We start from the raw sequence: 18,048 nt of genomic DNA, 5'->3' as shown, positions 1-18,048 counted from the left end.
AGGCAGGAAATCGGCAGCTGCGTTCCCAAGACCGCCCAGGGAAAGCCACTTCGGAGGGGCTCTCCCACCCCATGAGAGCTGCTAGCACTTCTGTGACTGGCTTTACTGTACTGATTGATTGATTGAAAGTTTTTATAAACCTCTCCAGAGCAGGCCTGCCATCAGTTCACACCCTGCTGATGAAAGCCCAGACACGCTGGGCAGGCCATGTTGCAAGGATGCCAGGCCACCGCATCCCCAAACAGCTCTTCTATGGTGCGCTGTCTCAAGGAAAGCGATCGCACGGGGGACAAAAGAAGCGATACAAAGACACGCTGAAAGCCTCTCTCAAGTCCCTGGTTATCGACACCACCTCCTGGGAGACCCTGGCACAAGACCGATCGACGTGGCGCACGCTGATCCACCAAGGCTGCCAAGCTTCTGAAGCCGGAAGGACAACCGTAGCACAAGAGAAGCGAGCGCTCCGTAAAGCCAGAGTTGCAAATGCTGCAACAGTGGTGCCCACACATGTCTGCCCGACATGTGGCAGAACACTCTGTGCCTGAATTGGCCTTATCAGCCACCTGCGGACACACCGTGGACAACTCAACCCGTTAGATGTCAAGGTCCTCATCGAAAACGATGCACGAACATCATCAAACCATTTTAGTGAACACTAAAGAACCGTACTCTAGACATGAACCTGTCCCCTTGGTGTCCTGTTTGCTGTCGGAGTGGCTTTCCGGACCACCCCAGCAGACCACCGTGGCTTCCCTCCTCCAGTGGCCATGTGAACCCAGCCAAGGAGCGACTAATCTCACATTTTGGGGCAGCCAGTCATACAGCCACCCTAAGTTTTACATATATCCTGACTACTAACTGGAAAAAAGCCCACACGTAATTAGCATTTTAATAGTAAAGGAAAGTGTCAAATATTAATGCAAACATTTAAAAGTCTTGCTAAGTTGGTTGACTGGTTTTTTCATTTTCTTCTGCTGCTGTGTGCATGTTAACACTATATCGGGGGAGTGGAATTACTTTCCTATTTCTTCATAATTTTGCATGTTATGCTCTGGGGTGACACTGAAGTTATTAAAATATGAATAACAGGTTTCCGCTTGCTGAAGAAAACATCTTCTCACTCCAACCCATTTAAGTTCCTGTGTTAACATTTGCTTGAAAATTATGCCTATCCCTTTCCAAGTGGGAGGAGTAAGCCCTCCCCTTCTTTCTTGTTCTTTAAATAAAAGCCCCAAATTAATAAGAATTTAGTAAGAAGACTTGGATACTTAATTGGCAAGTGGTAAAGTGTAGCAGAGCGTTAGACACCTGCAACCTGGGTTTGATCTTTTTGATGCCATATGAGATTTTATTTAGATGGCAAACTTCTTGGGGAATGACCCGTCTTTTATGTTATCGCTATCAAATACCATGTTTTGTGGTAGCGCTATATAAAATAAAAAGTGGCTATAATACTGACAGGAAATCAGATTTTGGGAAAGTAAAAGTGGTGGCATTTTAATGCAATTAAAGTTGAATTTAATGCATACTTAGGTGGCGCAGTGGGTTAAACCGCTGTGCTGCTGGGCTGGGTGATTGAAAGGTCGCCGGTTCGAATCTGCACAACGGGGCGAGTTCCCGTTGCTCCGTCCCAGCTCCTGCCCACCTTGCAGTTTGAAAGCATGCCAATGCAAGGAGATAAAAAGGTGGCACTTCGGTGGGCAGGTAACAGTGTTCCGTGCACTTCGGTGTCTAGTCATGCGGCCCCACGACCACGGAGACTGTCTGCGGACAAACGCTGGCTCCCTCGGCCGGGAAACGGAGATGAGCACCGCCCCCTGGAGTCAGGCATGACTGGATTTTAATGTCACGGGGAAACCTTTACCTTTTATTCCCTGAGCCACACAGGACTCAAGCGGTCAGGGCCAAGTCATGAAGTCTCCTCCAAAGAAACACTCTGCAGAATTCCAGATGGTGCAAATCTCAGAAGAAATGAGGATCGTTCAGGAGGAAGTCTGATTATCTCTTTGCCAGTAGCAATGAGAATCAGTACATTCCTGGGGAAGCCAGAAGCTTTTTCCAAAGACATACCCTTTTTGCGTGCGTGCACACACACACACACACACACACACAGGGACCCCCCTCCAAATTCACTCTCTCACACACCGCAAACTGTAATAACAAATAACAGTCTTCATGGTAAAAATTAAATTAGGATGGTCTTTTCTCAGAGCCACATGGAAAAGCCATCTTTGGAGTGTCGGGACAGCCTCGACGGCAGCTGCAACAAGGATAACCAGGTTCAGTCAGGAAAGGCCCCGTTCGCCTTGAACCTCGGCAGTTTTATGGAAAGATCACCCAGGAGCCCTGCAGTGCTTACGGCAGCATGCTCCCGGGCAGTGCATCTCCCCGCCAGCCACAAGCTTGTAGAACATATACAGAGTGTTTATAGATTCTGGGTCACGTGGGCCCAGCAGCTGGGCAGTTGATGAAGAAAGAAGGGGAACAGAGTCAGGGGAAGGCGAGAGGCCTGCAGAGGGGGCTCAGTACAATGGCGTTAGATTGCAGGACGTTAACATAAGGATCACTGAGGCACAGGACCATTGTGAGTCTTGGCATGCAAATGGGGGCGCTTGCAAGGCCGTTACCTGGCAGCCTGAGCAGGTCTAACTGGTCAGCAAAACAGCAGCCCTGGCAGCTTCTGGGCGAAGCCACCACGTCCCCTTCTTAAAGTGACAGCAAGTGCCAAACAGTGACCTGGCCTGGAATTTTGGGGTGCTTCCTGAGAAAGGGGTGCAGGCAATCTACAACACAAAGACACACAAGCAACCCTTTTCTGCCAGGATTGAGCTGAATTTTCCCAGCATGAGCAAAGGGGCGCATCATGTGAACATCCAGAGATTCAGAGAACACACACAAACTCCAAAGCCTATACACAAAGCACACATGTACACATGACTGGCCAACCCCAGGCCAGTCGGTAGATACGCATGAATCGCTATGCACAAATCTAGAGATACATGCCTCCCTGCAAGGTTAAATAAAAAGTTGCAGTGAATGGAAGACGAGCCGTCCAAGAAGAAAGCACAAGAATGGAACTGGGAGGACCCACAACCTGGCCGAGGGGGCCCCCTCCCTTGACGACCATCCCTGGCCAGCTCAGGCCTTTTGCTTTTAATGGGGCAGGGAGGGGTGTCCCTTGCCCCGGATCGGGGCCACACTGCTCAAAAGCGAACAACGAGCTCTTGGAGTTGTCAACGCTTACCAGAAAGCTGCTCAACTCCATCTTGGCTCCTTGCCTGGCACCATTAAAGCTGACATATAGCTGTTTAACTATTTAAAAAAAAAAACCCTGTAATTTCTCTACCTAGCACAACAGAATTTTATTATTTATTTATGTATTTATTTACAGCTTTTATATACCGTCGCATTACTGGCATCTCGGGACAATTTACAACAAGCACAAATAAAATAAGATAAAAATGATACAGCATCCAGTGATAAATATAAAGCAACAATTAAGACCTATTAACAATTAAAATACTGGAAAAATAAAAAGAAAATAAAAATTAAAACAACAGAATTACCTTTCTCAAAACCTTTCCCTCTATTTAGAATGTTTAGATGTTTTCAAAAAAAGAAAACATTTTCTCTGAATCCTACTAACTTTAGAAAATGCCAGGCGCATTTCGTGGAATTCTTCCTAATTAAACTATACTTGGGTTTAGATCCAATTCAATATTTATATAAAAAGCCCTAGAATTTAAAATGGAGGCAGCAGATGGATATTGGCCACAAGACAAAAATAAATGGTTTTTTTCTTTTTCTTGTTTTCTTTTTGGTTGGGTAGGGGAGAGTGGCAATGCTGACTCCGACATTTTCTGATTGGGAACACCCTAGGAAAGCTTTGCTTTTTCGTGTGTTCAAACAGCAGCTGTTGTTTCTGCTACTGTTATTTCAGATCATAATTATCTTTCATGTGTCTGCAGCGATCTATTTTGAATGCTGTATACCACATTTGAAACACCCTCCAATTTCCTAGCCTTTGAACTTTTCAAATGTCTCCTGGAACCAGTGAGGATACTACTGGTAATGCAGAAAAACTGGTCGTCTCGCTAATGAGTCAGTTTATACAATTGTGCAAGCTGTATTCCTTCATAGACATCTAATAGGACTCTGATCTCCTCTGAGTTAACCCTTTTGTGGTTTCTTTACACATTCACTGCTCCTTTTGGATGCATTTACAAGGTTAACTGCAGCCAGTGTCAGATATATTCGGTTCAGTCCAGACATTAAGCCAAATCATGATTTGCACTGTAAACCATGGCTTGAGCTTCGCCCTTGGGGAAGCAAGGGACCGTAACTATGGTTTGCCAGTAAAGACTTCAGCATGGCTTCCTGTCATGTCTGAACTGAGCCCCTGCATTTAATAAGGAGGAAATTCTGTAGCATCACACAGCTGCCTTATTGGTCTCCCCACACACAAATTTTCCTGCAGGGACTTCATATTAATGTTCACAGAATTCCCCCCCCCCCCAATTCTATTCTCACAACCCACAAACAGACCCTGCCTTCAGGGAAACCTTGGTTGAAACCGTGGCATGCCATTTAACTTGAGTAAGGAGCTTTTCTACACAAGGCAGTCAGTCTGCTGTTTTGGCACAAACAAAACATTTTCTTTTGATTTTGCAACGGCATAGCATAATTTCTCTGCTTTAAAGAAAAACTCGGAGAAAGAGGTCTTTAGACAGAGAAGCAGTGGATGGTTATGAGGTTGTCTAAGTAACCCCTTAGCAACCACAAGAAGGAATGAGGTGTACACAGTGTGTAGAGAAGTCTTAAAACCGGGGGAATCTCTTCATGGCAGGCAGTGCTTTGCCGAAGCAGGTTTTTAAATTTGTAACTCCACGTAAGAGGTCTCAGCCCACGGAAGTCTCAGCCCAGGTACAAAAACCTATGTGTAATATAAGAACATTATATTTGATTTCCTCATCCCCTCATTATTTGTATCATTTCCTCCTTTGTGTTTTAGGTGCTATTTTGCATTTATCCAGAAAGCTGGAAAAACCTATTTCAGATCTTAAGTTTTGCTCCCTGACTCACAGAAGCAATGCGAACCATGAACCCAAAAGCAACTTTCTCACCTGCAAGATGAAACATTGAAGAGACAGGCTAAAAGCAGAACTGTTGCTGCTTCACCTCTTAATTGCGCCATCAATATTGATAGTGTAAGAAAATTATATTTTGTGGGAAGAAAAAACGCTCCGGAACCTGTTACGGAGATGGTTTTCTCGTATCTATTAAACGACCCTGAATTTGGTTGGTTGGTGGGTTCTTTATGTTGCTTAAGTGCTTCTGTGCTGAAACACAAAACTAGTTTAGTGTATTTGAAATGAAATTTTCTTATTTTATATTTCTTTTGTGGGGAACTATTAGTTGCACGACACTGCAGAGGGAAATGTCTCCCTGCATTTTGGGTTCTTAATCAATCATAGCTTACATCTCAGTAACCAGCCAAGGCCTAGATTGTCCTTTAATAAGGCTGTGAAAGTCCTTTGAGACCTATTAAGTGATATTGGAAGGGACTGTGGGAGAGAACAATCAGCTTCTTTTATGAGCTTCCTTGGTGGAGGTTGTCAAAGTGGGCAGGGGGAGGCGTGAAATTTATGGACCATCCGTTGCTGCAAATGATATTAGTGTGGTAAATGTCGTTATAGTTTATGGGGCTAAGCAGGTTGCAATGTGCACGGAATGCATACTGCGCTTTAAAAACCCACTATACAAATTTGTTAAACTGAGGAACTTTGTATTTTTCCTTCTGTTTTTATTGTTTCCCAAATAAAGCAGCGATAGCATGAGTTGGAACTGGGATTTTTGTGAATTTGTTCCTGCTGGTTTCGGTGAGACAAGATGGAGTTAAAGCCTTCCATTTGGTTTGGTTTGGGTTTTGGCTGCTCCTCCGTCATGGCTTTGCATGTCTGTGCTGCTGAACATTTTTGTGATGAATAATTACGCATTTTTGCTTGTGATGGTGCTGCATTGCTATCAGGGAGACCACTTTTATTTTTTTAAGCCTAATGTTACTGGCCACTATTCTAATGTTGGGTAAGATGTCCAGTTCTGAAGAAAGATGAAGAAAAATTGGAAAGGGTTCAGAGGAGGTCAACAAAGATGATCCAAGGTCCTAGGAGGAGAGGCTGAGAAAACTGGACATGTTAAGCCTCAAAGAGCCAGTGTGGTGCAGTGGTGAAGAGCATGGGACTGGGACTCAGGGGATCTGGGTTCGAGTCCCCACTCAGCCATGGAGCCAACTGGGTGACTCTGGGCCAGTCACAGACTCTCAGCCCAACCCTCACAGGGTGGTTGTTGTGGGGATAAGAAGGAGGAGGAGAATAATGTAAGCTGCCTTGAGCCCTTTGTAGGAAACAGGCAGGGTATAAATCGCAATATAAATTTTAAAAAATAAAGAGAAAATGAAGGGGGATATGATAGTTCTCTACAAGGACCTGTCACGAAGAGGAAGGACAAGATCTCTTCTCGCTTGTCCCAGAGTGCAGGGCATGGAATAATGAACTCAAGTTGCAGCAAACCAGATTCGGGCTAAATATCAGGAAAAGTTTCCTACCAGTCGGAGCAGTATAACAGTGGATTGCCTGGAGAGGTGGGGGGCTCTCCCAAACTAGAGGCATTCAAAAAGGAACTGGGCAGCCACCTGGGTGGGATGGTGTGACTTGGTGTCCTACAACAGCAGGGGGTTGGACCTGATCGGCTTCTTGAGCCCTTCCAACTCTGCTATTCTATGATTTGTGACCCAGTTCCAGGTATTCCTTGATAATGATTGAGTATCTACAGAATCATAGAATATGAGAGTCGGAAGGGCCCAAGAAGGTCCAACCCCCTGCTGTTGCAGGACACTAACTTATACCACCCACTCAGATGACTGCCCAAATTCCTCTTGAATATAGATTTGTTTCAGTCTGGTTCTGTTCCAGGTTTAGGACTGAGCCAACCCGGGTTGACGCAGCTGATGATCTATTCTGAGAACTGGGCAGAAATGTCCCAGTTCCAACCACCCGTCAGCTTTTGGCACCATTGGCCATTGAAGTCTAATGCTTTGAAAGTTTGGGGGGCACTCAGCTCACTCTCTCCTCACTCTGGGGAGATGTGGGTCATTGTCTGTGTCTGAAAGAGCTGAAGGACTGGATGCAGATTAATTACCTAACAGAAATGCATTTGCTCAGGGCCCCACTTGTTGCATCAGGTTTCACTCACCTTGGAAAGCCAAGTTTGTCATTTATAACTTGCACTATAATTGCACATACAACTCACTGTTATCCACCTTGAATTTGAAGGGTGGGGTACTTATGATTTGATTCCTAAAAAACAATATGACAAACGGTTAATTAGCTTGCAGGAACAAAGGGGTTAATTAGCATCTTACTCCAGAGCTTTCCCTTTTAAATGATACTGCTTTAGAGTGAGTTGAATTTTCAGTTGTGGCTAGAGTTACCACCTGCAAACAAATCGATGGATTATAAATGTTTAGAAGTATAATTTTCACCTATCTCTCAGTGGATTAGGGAAATTGTGCATGATGAATGGCTAATTAAGGCTGTGCGGTCAACCTTTGCTAATTAATACAAGCACATCTCCAACTACTATAAAATATAAACCAGTGACCAGGATGGTGAAAATGGAGTATAAAACAGAACATCTTTTAGAAATTATTTTCTTTAGCAATGTTGCGAGCCTCTTTTTTTGAGTACTTCTGTTTGTAACAGCGACAGGTACATATTTTACCGTTCTCACAGCTGCTTCTTTTGCTGATTCCTAGTCAGAAATGTGGGAGAATATGATGAGTTAAAGAAATAACAGATTGTTCAACACATTTTTATTGATTTTATTCATTCTGGGTTGTGTCCCAAATTAAAAGCTGATAATAACTAATTTGCCTGAGGCGGTCCCTTCTCCCATAAGCTAGAAACTGTAAACTATCTGCTCATGTCTTGTAGGGATGATTAATTCCAGCAGGAAGCAATGCAAGGAAAAGCTCTGCAAAGACAGCAGAAGCAGGCAAGGGGTGAGCAGAGGTTAAGAGAATCAGCCCCGTTAGATATTATTGCTCCCCGTAAATGCTACGGGGCTGTACAGAGTAAGGGGAAGAGTTATTCCATTGTGCATGATAAGCACTTCTGCAGCCTGCATTTATCCAATTAAAGATGTCAACATCAGCTGGGAAATTCACCCGCAGGTGACCTTAGCATCATCTAGTGAAGCACAGAAACATAGAAACAGAGCGAGTCAGAAGGGGCCTCCCGGGCCATCTAGTCTGACCTCCAGCACCAGCCGGCTCCGCTCATGACATGCCCACCATGTGCACGTCTAGCCTATCATAACCTGGTGGTTAGACTGCTGGGTTGGGGACCCGTAGGATCCAGGTTCTGGATACTTGGTGGTCCCTAATGTAGCCATGATTAATTAAGGAATATTTCTCAGTTTATATGAGATACAGGTTCAAACACGTGTTAAGAATAGCTGGAAGGGCATACAGATTTGATCCTCTCTGCACCCTAAAATAACTCGTGGACCACATCAAATCATATTTCCATACTCTCAGGAGTTGCTCCTGTTTCCAGGTCCACCAAATTTGCCCGTGTGTGGTGGCCAAGCGCCATCCTGGTTGCTGTCGTCCTGAGGAAGATGCGTGAGGGAAAAGGAGTCATCGCTCCCTGTTGAAGTCTCAGAATTGCCTTTCATACTGGGGTTGGTAGAAGGTAGATCTGAGTTCACTGGTAGATACTGCAGTGATCTGCTGTGGGTCAGCAAGAATTTCTGGGTTCCCCGTCCTGCATAAGTGTGGAAGCAATCAAAGGACTTCCTTCGCCCAAAATTCTACTGCTGGAATGAAGGGAAATTTGGGTAGCCCGGAGTGGGTTTGGATGTGGAAGGACCGTGTGAGGGACATCCAGTTTTGGTGCTGGGCTCAGAATGCTTTGGTTCCATGTCCTATGCCCCAGGCTGTGGGTGGTGGATCACGGGATTCCAGAAGAGGGGGCTCCTGAAAGCCTGAAGTCTGCCCACCTCTGCTTTAGTCCTTCAGAGGAAGCTGAGGTTAGTTTCTACCCCAGAGAAAGTCGGAAGCAGCATGGGTCTATTGCATTCAGATTTCCCCAAGAGCCAAATGTTTGGGATGTGCCGTCAAGTCACCCCCCAATGGTGGTGACCCTGCGAACCGTCTACCCGTGTCATCCCTTTTCGGAGTCAGTCCATCTGCTATTTGGTCTTCCTTTTCTTCTTCTGCCTTGGACTTCTCCTAGCATGGTTGTCTTTTCCAGTGAGTCTTACCTTCTCATGCTGTGCCCAAAGTATGGCAGTCATGTCATGTTTGCTTCTAGGGAAAGCTCTGACTTGACTTGATCTAGGACCCACCTGTCCCTCTTTCTATTGCTCCAGGCTTTCACAGAATTCTCCTCCAGCACCATGTTTCAAAAGCATCACTTTTCTTCCTCTCAGCTTTCACACACATCACTGTCCATAAATGTTTTTATGAGCTATTTTTGAGCTGTCCGTGTTGGTGGCAGCGAGTACAAGCTGTGGCAGAGGATTCCTTAGTTGATTGTGTGTTGTCTGAAGAAGTATTCCTTTTGTCTGTCCTGAGCCTACCACGATTCATCATCGTGAGATGATTCTCAGCCCTAGTATGATGAAAGACGCTGAAAAACCTTTCCTGATTCACTGTCTCCCCCACATGCGTGTTGTCGCAATCTTCTGTGGTTTCCCGCCTTGCCATTCTCTCAGTTACGCAAGGTTTTTGGTGCATCTTCCTAAATTACTTAGAATGTTTGACTCTTATGTACTAGTTTTTCATCTTTGGATCTGTGAACTTGCCTACCATGATAGTATAATGCCACGCTTTCCAGGGTAAGTTCTGTTATGCCCCCACTCCTTGGATTTATGTCAGGGCTGGGCAACACGTGGCCCTAGATGTTTTGGGGTACAGCTAACTCCCCGCGTAGCCCTTGCCAGCACAGCCAGTCGTGTGGAGTGAGGGAGGTGCAGACCAAAAAATTCTGGAGAACCAGAAGTTGCCCATCACTGAACTGGAAGCCTGTTAGGTTGAGGTAATAAGAATTCAGTTCTGAGTGGTTTGTTGATTGTTAATCCCTTGGATTTATTGGATTTACTTCTAGTACTTCTTAAACAAATGGACTGGCCTCTTCACCCTGCAAATAATTCTGATTTTCAAATTTGTGAATCAAAGCCCTTTTCTGCCAAGGAATCCTTTCACAGCCACCTTGGGATCTCTACTTCTTTCAGAACATTCTGGAAAGTGTCCTTTTGTGCATTGCTCATCATTGAGGAGCTCCTGAATAGAGCAACTGTTCAGAGCAACTCCAGGGTTCTCTGGTACAGAGATCAAAGCCCTTGTTCAAACCAAGTACCTGGTAGCTGAGCAGAGCAGAGCAGAGCGCATGGAATCATTTCCTTCTAAGAGATTAAAAATAAGCATTGCCTTGCTGCAAAAAGCAGCATTCTCTAATAGGTCTCATTTATTCTTATATACCCCTTGGGCAATCTATATGAAAGGGATGGCAACCGGGCTACCTATCTAGCAGAGCTATATGAAATGCACCTCTTGAACAGAACCCTGAGAGCGGATCCATGCAATATTCATAACAAAGATCCACTGGTCCAGTACAAGTAACTGGAAATAGTGCTGTAGACAACTTAAAAGGGAATGGATGCTTTTGTAAACGCAGCCTTTCAAACGCTCTGCGGTTCCCACAAGCCTTCCTCTGGAGGGGCAGGAAGGCTGCCTTTTGCTCTCCTCTTTGCAGACGACATGGCCTGTGCTCTTAATGTAAGGCTACGTGACGAAAATATAAACTCGCTTACTAAGGTCCTGTACGAGAAGAGGATGAATACAGTAGTCCCCCGAAATTCGTGGGGGTTACATTCCTAAAGCACCCACGAATTGTGAAAAACCTCGGATTTGGTGCTGGCGATGGGCGCCAGCCGCCAAGACGGTGTGGGTGGGGGGCGCGGACTGGTCCGGGCCAGGGGGGCGGGGGCGTGTGCGTGGCGAGGCAGGACCAGGGGCCGGCATGCACAGAGATCATTTTCTCCGAGCGAGTCCAAACTTGGAGGAAACAATCTCCTTGTGAGTAAGCTGCCACCCAGCGAGATGCCAGCTCACTCTCAAGGAGATCGGCTTGGACTCACTTGGAGAAAAATTCTGCGAAAGGCTGAGGCCATGAACGCTGAACCGCAACTTCATGGGGTGTACTGTACACCACACCGTTAGACTTCCCTTTAATACTCACAATTTGAAATCACAAGCTCACGGCTCAGAGATCAGGGCCTGGGTAGGAACCATGTGGCAGAGAAGTGACCCTTCCCTGACCTAGATTAAAGGTGGCAGATGGTGGCACAATCACTGTGGCCTGGACCTGCCACATGAAGCAGGGCTGGTGTGTCCCCACTGCTAGTTTGTCCGCACTGTCAGGAGTTCCACTCCGAAAGAAAATGCACCCAGAGGAAGAATCAGGGTTCATGAGTGTGCAGGCGATCCCATGCTCTGGTGTTCTGTATCTCTTCAGGCTTTGCATATCGTGTGGCATTGGTGTTGATGTTTGTGTGACTCCTCAGTGTTTGATGGAATAAGCCGATTACTCGGAAACTGGGTGGTTGAGGGGCAAAATACACTTCTCGGCCACTTCATGGGCTCTCACCTTGATGTCGGTGATGTCCTGAGAATGTACAAGTTGGTTGTCCTTTGTATGGCTCTAATGTTGTTCTTGTTGCGTTCTCTAGGCCTCTTTGGTATTTGACCTCAAGAGTCACTGACTGAGGGAGATGTGACCAGTGCACAGGAAGATATGGCCAAGATCCAGGGTGCCGTTCTGTTGTCACTAGTGGCCACAGCTCTGGGGACGTTCTCCTTGAACACCATGGCCACGGAGGACCCCCAGTGTCAGCGGGCTGAGCACCCGATTGTTGCAAGTGAAGGTAAGCCGGGTCCTTCGCAAACGCCTATCCTGAAAGAAGGCAAAGTTAAACGCTTGAATGATTTGAGGAAGGCGGACACGAACTTGGGGATCTGTGTCCTACCTTCTTTTAGATACCTGTCCATCTTCAGAAAATACAACTTTCTAGCTGCATGATGGATCCTTCATTCCAAGCTGGTCCACGTTTTAAGTTTCTCTCTGAATGAGTGGGTCAGTTAGCAGCACAGAAGAAAGTCATGGCAGTTGGGATGAAGATCTCATTGTTACCTCGTTAACTTCAAGACATCCCAGGCATTCCAGAACCTCAGTGCAAGTTTACATGGCCAAGACAAGGTAGCTGACCTAACCAACTGGAGCTGACTTTGTCAACCGGCCAAAGTTCCCCAGGGCCTCAGAAGGAGAAGTTTAATTGGGCATGCCGAGGACTCAACCTGGGATCCTGAGTGTGCAAAGCCAGTTGCACAACTAAGTGTTAGCCTCACCCTAAATTAATAGGATTGTGCGTTAAATGCCATAGAGCAGGGGTGGGCAACATACAGTCCCAGGGACCCCAGGGACACCTGTTTGTGTGAACTCCCAGTTGCTGCCGGGGGCTGCCAGAGATCACTGCTACACAGATTGGGAATCCACAGCCCTTCAGGTGTTTTTGGAATTGATTTCCCCTCATCTTCAAGCAGTGATTCTGGCAGACAATGGAGAGCCAGAATCTGCTGGTGAACAAGGAATAGGTGGTGTACCTTGTCTTCCTGAAGGATTGGTGGCATTGCAGTCCCGTCCATCAGTGGTAGGAGGTGGGCCCTGGTGGGGTGGGGGCCATATGAACCCTTCACATGCCGACGTTTCCTATGCTGGCTGCATAGGCTGAAGAACTTGCTCTTTTATGCTCTCAAACACTCCTCATCTTCTACAACGCCCACACAAATTTCAGAGATGTGTTTGGAGTAAACCCAGCTTATCAACGGTGCAGGTGAAAGAGGACTCATACTGCAACCATTTAGTCTGGTGTTCATGAAGCTGAGGAACATTCTTAGCAGATTTTCTTCTCTTCTATCCACATTTTCTTCTCCTCTTCCCATTGGTCCTTTGTTGGTACAAGGAAAACTTGTGGCATCTCATCTGTGATTCCCGTTCTGGACACGGAAAATGGACTTTGCATGAAATTCTGACATTCTACATAAAGCCATAATATAGAGTGATTGGATGGCATCAGGGCACTTGATGTTTCTTCTTCTCCTGGTTGCATAAAACAGATTTCCCTACGTATGCGTTGGTCGCCTGAGCTGGTACTCCGGAGGTCTGAGCATCCATGGCTAATGGTTTCCTCAGTATAAAAGGCCAGCTTTCTCCAGCCTCGTGCTCACCACATGTGTTGGATGATGACCCCGGGATTTCTGGGAGTTGCGGTCCTGCACATCTGCAGTACGCTGGGATGGGGAAGGCCGGTATGGGTGAGCTTAGGAGCCTGTATCCCAATAGCATCATTTCACAAGTCCCTAAGTTCACTCTTATTTGCCATTCAGGGGGCAGGTCCAAGCATGTTCATAAGGAGAGTCCCTGGAAGTAAACACTATCCTGGATTCAACAGATCACTCTGGATGCTCAAAGACCCAACCTGTACTTGGAAGCAATAAAGCTTTGCAAGGAAATCAGTCTGTGGCTTGTGATTGCTTGAAGGAGGAACTTCGGCTCGTGACAGTGAATGTACCGTGAAAATAATCCAAATACAAATTCATAGGCAAGCTGCAACCTGCTTTGATCCTACAGAGAGCAGCTAACGTGAAAGAGAATATTCTGAGTGCAGCTCCTGAACTTAACCTGTAGCAATGCAGAAAGAATCATTACTATTACATTTTTGAAATTACTGCGTTAATGATGATACCCTTATTTATATGTAGTAGTGGCTAAAAGTAGCTCACATTCAGGAGGCCTAGTGATGAAAATGGAAGCGGGCTGTTAAATATGCAATTGATGTTCACTTAAGTGTGCATGTGTGAGTGTGTGTGCATGCACATGCGTATAATCTTATATTGTGCACTTCTGTGAATGTGGTAGTCAGCAAAGATACTGTGCTCTCTGCAAGGGAAGGCCATAGACGGACTGGGGTATGAGGAGGCTGCAGTCCTGCATCCCTGCCTGCCTGCCTGCACTGCCCCATAGCTGAAAGTCCCTGGGCACTTTTCCCTCTGCTTTTCGGCATGCTTGTGGCACACGCTGTTGGAGTCCAGTTGCTGTCACCGTCAGCCATCGGCCATGCTGGTTGTTCTGATGGCAGCTGGAGTCCAAACCACTCTGCAGCACTGCCAGATCTCCCTTTGACATGCTGGAGTAGCGCTGCTTGGAAGGATCTTGCATGCCCTTGCGACCTCTTGCGCCATTGCTCCAGCTCCTAACCAAACATTACAGATTGGGGTGGTCTTCCGTGCTTAACAGGTGTGGAAGCAAGAGGTCAAGAATGAAGGAAGGCCTCCAGGGGTAAGATATGCCAGTGTGCCTGTTTCCTGGAGATGCTGCTAAGTGAGAAGGCCCGAGGTGCAGGTCTCAGTGGACAAAGAACATGCCGGAGCAGGGGCTCAGGGAAACCGTGTAGGGCAAAGCAGTGGGGAACGAGCCAGGGATGGTGCCAGGGCCGATACTAAACCAGCTGCTCAGCTACACCAGCAAGGGATGAGTCCACCAAGGTCGATTCTGCTCAGGTTCCTGCATCGAGTTTCTGAGAAGAGAGCTGCCAAACAAGCATCTTGCCCAGCGCCATTCTTCAGACAGAGGCCAACCAGCTTCCACAGAGAACCTACAAGCAGCCCATGCTCAGCTTTTCCAGAAAATGCTCTACGGAGGCACATTGGCTCCCAGAAAGAAGAACGATTCGCAATCCAAGATGTTGCAACCTTTCTTTGCAGGGGAGTTGTTCTAGCCCCTTGCTCATTTTTGTTCCATTTCCAACTCTACAATATCCTGTTTTAAGTGTAATAACCAGAACTATATATAGTATTCTAAATGGGGTCTAGATTTGTGTAAGGGCGGTATGACCTTGGCAGTTTTATTTTAAAATCCATTCCTTTTTAATTTTATCAGTTGAACTTACATAAACAATGCAATTAATATAATAGGAATGGACATGATTAAACACTATTGATAAACATAAGAACAGAGCTACTTCCACCAGGACCAACAAATCACGCCATATAGTGTAAGATCATTTATTCATAGTTTGCTCCACTTCCCTTCCAGAACTGCATCGACTCCTCAGGTGGTTCGCACTCCTTTTCTTTTATTAAAACATATTCAGTAAATGGAAAATCCGTTCCTAATTATCCCTGTTTCATTGAGTCAGCCATCATAACCCCAAGTTCTCCAGTTGCTGGGTTGGTTACCACTAGTTCTGATCCCATCAGTTCACACTCGAAGTTGGGATTTTTTGCTTCCATGTCCATCATTTTGCAGTGAATCCTGTTCCATATTTTGATGCCCATTCTCCCAATCTGGCAAGATCTTTTTGGAGCACTCCGTAATCCCTTTTTGTTTGAAACACCATAAATAATTTGGTATCATCAGCAAACTGGGCCACTTCACTGCTCACTCCTAATTCCAGATTGTTTATGGAGCAATTGGAAGGCATTGGTCCCAAGAGTCGAAAAGGTTAGTGAGGCAGGACTTGATTCTTTCAAAGCTGGGATTATTCTTCTGCTTGTGCACTGATTTTATACGTAATGTTTTCAGTCAGTGTACCCAGAACAGACATTAAGCTAACCAGCCTGTAATTTTCCAGATCCTCCCGAGATACTTTTTAAAAAATCATAGTTGCATTTACCATTTTCCAGCCTTCTCATACAGAAGTTGTTCTTAGAGGCATGTTACATATTTCTGTTAGAAGGTCAAACACATTTGAATTTTCAAGAATTCCTGGGCCTGGTGATTCATTAGTTTTCAACTTGCCAAGAAGGTTGAGAACTTCATCCTGTGTCACCAGTACTTTCCCCAGTTCCTCAAAATCCGTTCCTGGAAACATTGTCCAGGAGCAGGTACTTCTGATATCTTTTGCAGTAAAGACAAATAAAAAGATCAGCTTCTCTGAGATCTCTTATGCTGATTTAGCACTTCTTTAACTTCATGATAGCTTAGGAGACCAACCACCTCCCTAGCTGTCTCCGTGAGTCAATCCTCAATTCTTGGCCTTGATGCTGTTAGCTGAATACACCTCAAAATGCTTTTTCGCACACCTTCTTGTCTCCGGGGTGCAAGCATGCCCTGACTCCTTTTCCTCATTTGGGCGAGACACCTATTTGCTGGAGAAAGCCTTCTGTGCTCTGATTGTCTGGTCATCCGGGCTCATCGACCGTGCTGGCACTCTTTTGGACTTGGCGTTGCCTTTCCTGGCTTGTGATACCCATCCAAGCTGAGTTTCTACGAGTATTTTGACCCTCTGAATATTCTCCAAGTGCTTTGGAGGAATTTAGTCCTCTCGTCTCTCCCTTTCAACTTCCTTTGCAGACAGCTCCTACGCAGCAGCCTCATTCTGTTTTCAGAGTGATCTTATGTACAGTGGCTTAATTTGCAGACTTCATTGTGGGTTTTGCTGCTAATGGGTCTCCTCTAAACCACAGGGAATGTTGTAACTGCCACTGTGATTTCAGGGTACCAGCAGTGAGCATATGGGCAATTTTAGCAACTACAAAAGTAAGCAGTGGTGCTAAAAGGGAAGAAGGGTGAGCTAAAATGCATGAATGAAAGGAATGACTCTCACACAAGCTCTTCAAAGTAAGCAGTGGTTACCCAGTGAAGGAGAGAGGAAATCAGTGTTGCCGGCAGCGTGAGCTTGTAAATAACACCCTGATTACCTTTCCTTGCAACATTTTTTGAGCAAATGGTATACCCCAAGGAACGGCAAAGTAATTGCTGAACAGCAGCTGAGTCTTCTTGGTTTCTGCACTTGGAATGATGATTTTCTAAAATTGATCGATACACTTAATTTGGCAATTACGGCTGCAGAAATCAGATTTGCAGAGGATACAGAGCTCAAGATGGACTGCCAAGGAGTTACTGTCCCTTGATAGCAATTCTGTTTTTTGAAGAACTGTGGACCACTTCTGGACCAGGTGAAAAGAACCCATGAGTTTATTCCCATTAGGACTTTGTTTTTAGCTCCCTCTCCTATAATCAGTTCTTCTTCTACTTCCTTAAAAATACTCACAAGGGACACCTCCAGCATTTAAAACAGCCCAGGAGGGCAGCAGGTGGAAGCAAAAAGCAAAAGCCATTTTTATGCAACCATGTCAACGTGCACATATATTTAAATTTAGGCTAATCACCTGCTGTTTAATTGGTTTGGCTACAATGCATGCCCATGACCAGTGGAGGGAGCTGAACTGGGCAGAGTGGAATGGACTTCTGGGGAAACGAGCCAGCAGAGGCGTCTGCTGCCAATCAAGATTTTAGTCTGCCAGGGCTGGAGCCATGCGAGAAACATTCCCAAGGAAAAATCCCCCGCAAATGGTTCGGTTGCAGCCTGGCATAAATGAAGATGGATCGAGTGAGCTCTCCTGCAGCAGAAAGCAGAACAAATGCAGCAAAACTTTGAAAGACTCCTGGAACCGTTTGGGCGACATATGGCGAAGGAAAGCAGTTTAAATTACAGCGCTCTCTTGTTTGTTTCATGGCCCATATGAAACTGAATTTTTGATGGAGCACCTTAGCTAACGAAGGTGATAAATTAGCCTCTTTGTATCGTAGCATGCAGATAACTCTATTACAGAACGTTCTGTTCCAGCAGAGCTGGGTTGGATTCCCCAAAGTGCCAAGTATTTCGTCTTCCATTTGTGTTTCTTGGTGTAACAGAAGCATCCACAGTCAATTTCCAGCTTGATTTGCCGAACAATCACAACAGCCACTGATAAGTAAGAAAGTAGAATAGAAAAGGAGATCGCAAGAAAATGAGAAGATAAACACCAGATTGGAAGGATTAGATTCACAGACTGCAGTACTTACTGGTGTGCCATATGCCTTCGAAGATTGTTTGGAAGCTTCGGCTGATGCAGAACGAGGCCGACTCATCTCAGGAGGGTGG

At 45.7% G+C, this 18,048-nt stretch overlaps 1 protein-coding gene across 1 annotated transcript in view; it reads left to right on the top strand.

Annotated features, from left to right (window-relative positions):
• The first annotated feature begins 11,858 nt into the window (after window positions 1-11,858).
• The window catches only part of SEMA5A (semaphorin 5A), a 73,268-nt gene continuing 67,078 nt past the window's right edge, over window positions 11,859-18,048 (top strand). The window contains exon 1 of the mRNA XM_044442896.1: window positions 11,859-11,988. Within this exon, the coding sequence (XP_044298831.1) occupies window positions 11,859-11,988 (130 nt within the window). The remainder of the gene's footprint in view (window positions 11,989-18,048) is intronic.

This window comes from Varanus komodoensis, unplaced genomic scaffold (genome assembly GCF_004798865.1).
Source record: "Varanus komodoensis strain SLA01 unplaced genomic scaffold, ASM479886v1 scaffold40, whole genome shotgun sequence".
Lineage (NCBI taxonomy): Eukaryota > Metazoa > Chordata > Lepidosauria > Squamata > Varanidae > Varanus > Varanus komodoensis.
This window is presented reverse-complemented; position numbering and strand designations above follow the sequence as displayed.